This window comes from Otolemur garnettii, unplaced genomic scaffold, assembly GCF_000181295.1.
Source record: "Otolemur garnettii isolate 467f Iridium unplaced genomic scaffold, OtoGar3 scaffold00007, whole genome shotgun sequence".
Classification (NCBI taxonomy): Eukaryota; Metazoa; Chordata; class Mammalia; order Primates; family Galagidae; genus Otolemur; species Otolemur garnettii.
Window position 1 is genome coordinate 40,909,723 of NW_003852402.1, and position 3,130 is coordinate 40,912,852.

General features: G+C 52.0%; 1 protein-coding gene across 2 annotated transcripts in view; it reads right to left on the bottom strand.

Annotated features, from left to right (window-relative positions):
* The window catches only part of ZDHHC17 (zinc finger DHHC-type containing 17), an 84,272-nt gene extending 82,169 nt beyond the window's left edge, over positions 1-2,103 (bottom strand). Inside the window, exon 1 of one of the 2 annotated variants that reach the window (XM_003783399.3) lies at positions 1,385-2,103. In XM_003783399.3, coding sequence (XP_003783447.1) covers positions 1,385-1,477 — 93 coding nt within the window. In that variant the 5' untranslated portion in view covers positions 1,478-2,103. The remainder of the gene's footprint in view (positions 1-1,384) is intronic. The other variant, XM_023509287.1, reaches the window with a different exon arrangement.
* Between the last annotated feature and the right edge of the window lie 1,027 nt (positions 2,104-3,130).

Here is a 3,130-nt window from a genome sequence, read left to right on the forward strand (position 1 = left end):
AAAAAAAAAAAAAAAATTTCCCTGAAAATAAGCCCTAGTGTGTCTTCTTGGTAAAAAACAAATATAAGACAGTGTCTTATTTTCAGGGAAACATGGTAGAAAAATTCCTTAGCAGCACTTCCAAGGCATCATCTGAAAACTTTGTCTACTTCTTGACATATTTTTAGGGCCTAAGTGTGAACCAAAAGAGAAGTCTTTAATGCCAGTTCTGACAATGCTACCACTTGGTCAAAAAAATGTTTAGTTACTCTACAGTTTCTGTTGGTCAGAAGTCCAGAGTAGTCTTTTCTATTGAGACAGGCCCAGCCATTTGTTTCTGAGAAATTAACCCATCTGTTTTTGATAAACCAAAGTGATAAACGGGAGGGTAGTTGAGTACTAACATATGAGAGGTGATTGTCCTTATTTACATTTACTGGAGCATGCTATTAAACCAAAATCCAGAAATAGAATCATTCTAATGCAAAGAAACCAGGTAGAGAGACTTCCATGTTTGTTCACTCCACAACACAAGATTGTCTTCATCCCTCAACCTCATAAAAACTATCAGGAAGCTGTAGTTTCAGCTGCCCCATCCATAGATCACAAACCAGAATGTATCAAGAACTGCTTCCAGGCCTTAACTAGCACTAGCTCAACGACATGTAACCGGGAGGTAAACAAGTGCAGAATGTGACCGATCCTGGAGCCGGGCACTGTTTACTTCCAAAAGAAGATACTCAAGTTGTGACGGGAAACGTGTTGCACTGACCTCCCCTGGCTCCTAAAAAAACAGTACTTTGACAAGCTAATGTGTGCATGGGTCTATTCCCAAAAGTTTTGACCTACCTTTTTAATCGCTTAAGGACAAATGCTCAAAAAAGGACAAAGGACACAAGGTGCCCCGAGATGATGCCTATGGCATAACCTGCAAGGATATCACTATGCCCAAGAAACTGTCCCCTTCTAGTGAGCTAAAGGGAAGGAACAGATACCGTCATTCACCCTGGAGAAGGAAAGAAGAAATCAAAACCTGACGGGCTTCCTCCTTGCTCCCGACCCTGGAGCAGGACTAGGGGCTAAGCTGCAATTCCAAAACAGCACGAGGCCGCCCGCCGCCTCTGCACCTACAAGCTGCGCGGGGACCGAGCAAACCATCTCCACCTCTGTCCTCCTGGCACAGCCAGGGACTGCGTCCCAGAGCCCGCCCCGGTCGGGCCCGCCCCGCTATCTCCTCCCCCGTTATCCGCTCGCAGCTGCGCTCGGGCCTGGATTCGCCTCCCCACCCTCCCCAACTTCGGCACGTCCCACTGCCCCACACACGTGGGCCACTGCCCTCGGCAAGTCCGGAGGAGAAAGGTTGGAGAGCCACAGGGCGAGGAATACGCTCGGCGCGGCCCCTCACCTCTGGGTGGAGAAGGGGCACACAGCCCGCCTCGGTATCGTACTCATCCGGGCCGTCCGCCATCTTGGTGTTAAATCCTTCCTCCCGCTGCATGCCGGGAGAAAGCGTTTCACCCTCGCGGGGCTCGGGCAAGGCGGAGGGCGAGCGCGAGCGCGAGCCCCGCCAGAGGCGACGCAGCCGCCTCCTTCCTCCGCTGCCCCCGCGACGCCCCCTGCGCCCCCTCCCCCTCCGAGGGCTTTCTTCGCGCGTGCGCGTAAGCGCGGCCCGGCCCCGCACGAGAGCGCGCTGTGCTGCACTGCGCCGGGGCCGGCCGACCGCTTAGGGCGTGGGCGCCGCAGCTCGGGGGCGGGTCCCGGGCCGCAGGCAGATGTGCGCCCCTGGCTGCCCCGCGGGCGCTGCGGGGAGACGTCCGCTCCGGAATCCTCGCGGCCGCGCGGGGCGTGCACGGAGCCGCGGAGCCGCACAGCTGAAGTCTGGGCAGCCCAGGCCGCCCCAGCCCACACTCCCAGCTCTCCTGCTCCCCGAGCCCACTTCAGAGACCCCGGCGGAGAAGACCCTGGGGGAAGGTTGGGACTGTCACGTGGAGTTCCAGAAGGCGAAAGAAGCACCCCTGCCCTCCACGCTCCAAAAGGTCACCCCACAACCTGTGCCTCCGGGGGTCATCCAAAAAACCCGATACAATTCGGGGCTCCCTCCTAGAGGAGCCTTTTTAAAACGGTCCCAACCAGCCCTCATTGGTCTTGAATTACTACCACATAAAAAATTTACGAGCTCAAAACCCACACATGGCCATCTGCTCCTTTTTGATAGAACCCAAGAATTCAGACCTGAATTCGCTGAGAAGCAAACCCGATAAAATGACTAATGCCATTTTAAAAAGGATATTATAGGGCCGATATGGGGGGTGTTGCTTACTACAGTGGGGTTATGGGACAATTTTAGAAGGCATTTGTCTTTGTTTTTAGCTATTAAAAATTGTATATCTAAACAGCTCAGAGGGAGATTAAGCAGAGACCATGAAACGTGATCTATTAAAGATCCTGATACGACGGTTAAAGCCAAATGAACCAAAAGGCCACCAGAAAGAAGCCTATAGTCTGATAACATCAGACTTAAAATCAGAGGGAGGTCAATTGGAGGAAGCATGGAATACCCCTGGAAAAGGGGGGTGGAAGCCGGCTTTGTAAGGTTTGTGTTCCCGCCAAAGGAATCTGAGGAGGGTCCAAGGAGAGCGGGGATCAGTTCTGGATTGGATGCTGTTTCTGCGGCAGGATAAGGAAAAGCAGGGATTAACAAGGGATTGGCTACTGTCATGAGGCTGGGACAATTTAGTGATTGGGTACCCCAGTAATAAATGAAAATAGTGAAGTGCACCTGGGGTTCTTTGGTAAGAGAGCAGTAATCACTCAGAGGGCTCAGAGGGAGGTGGCTATGGCGCTTCACAGCTGCTGCAAGGCAGTCCTGGGGAAAGAAGGTTGGTTCTCTGTTACCCTTTGCATCTGGCTTTTTCTGTGTCTCTCCTCTCAGCCCGGCTGCTTTTCAGTCCGAGTTGATTTTTCTTTTGATTCTGGCCCAAACTAGAAAGCATCATGCAAAACTGGGCAGAACTGGAGTTCTGCCTTTGGAGCACCAACGAGTTTTCAGACACATGTTAACAGGAACAGAAGTCATTTTCACTTCACCATTTCAATGTTCAATCTCACCCCTTACCCTCATGCATTTACTGCAAACAGAAGATGAGAGTAA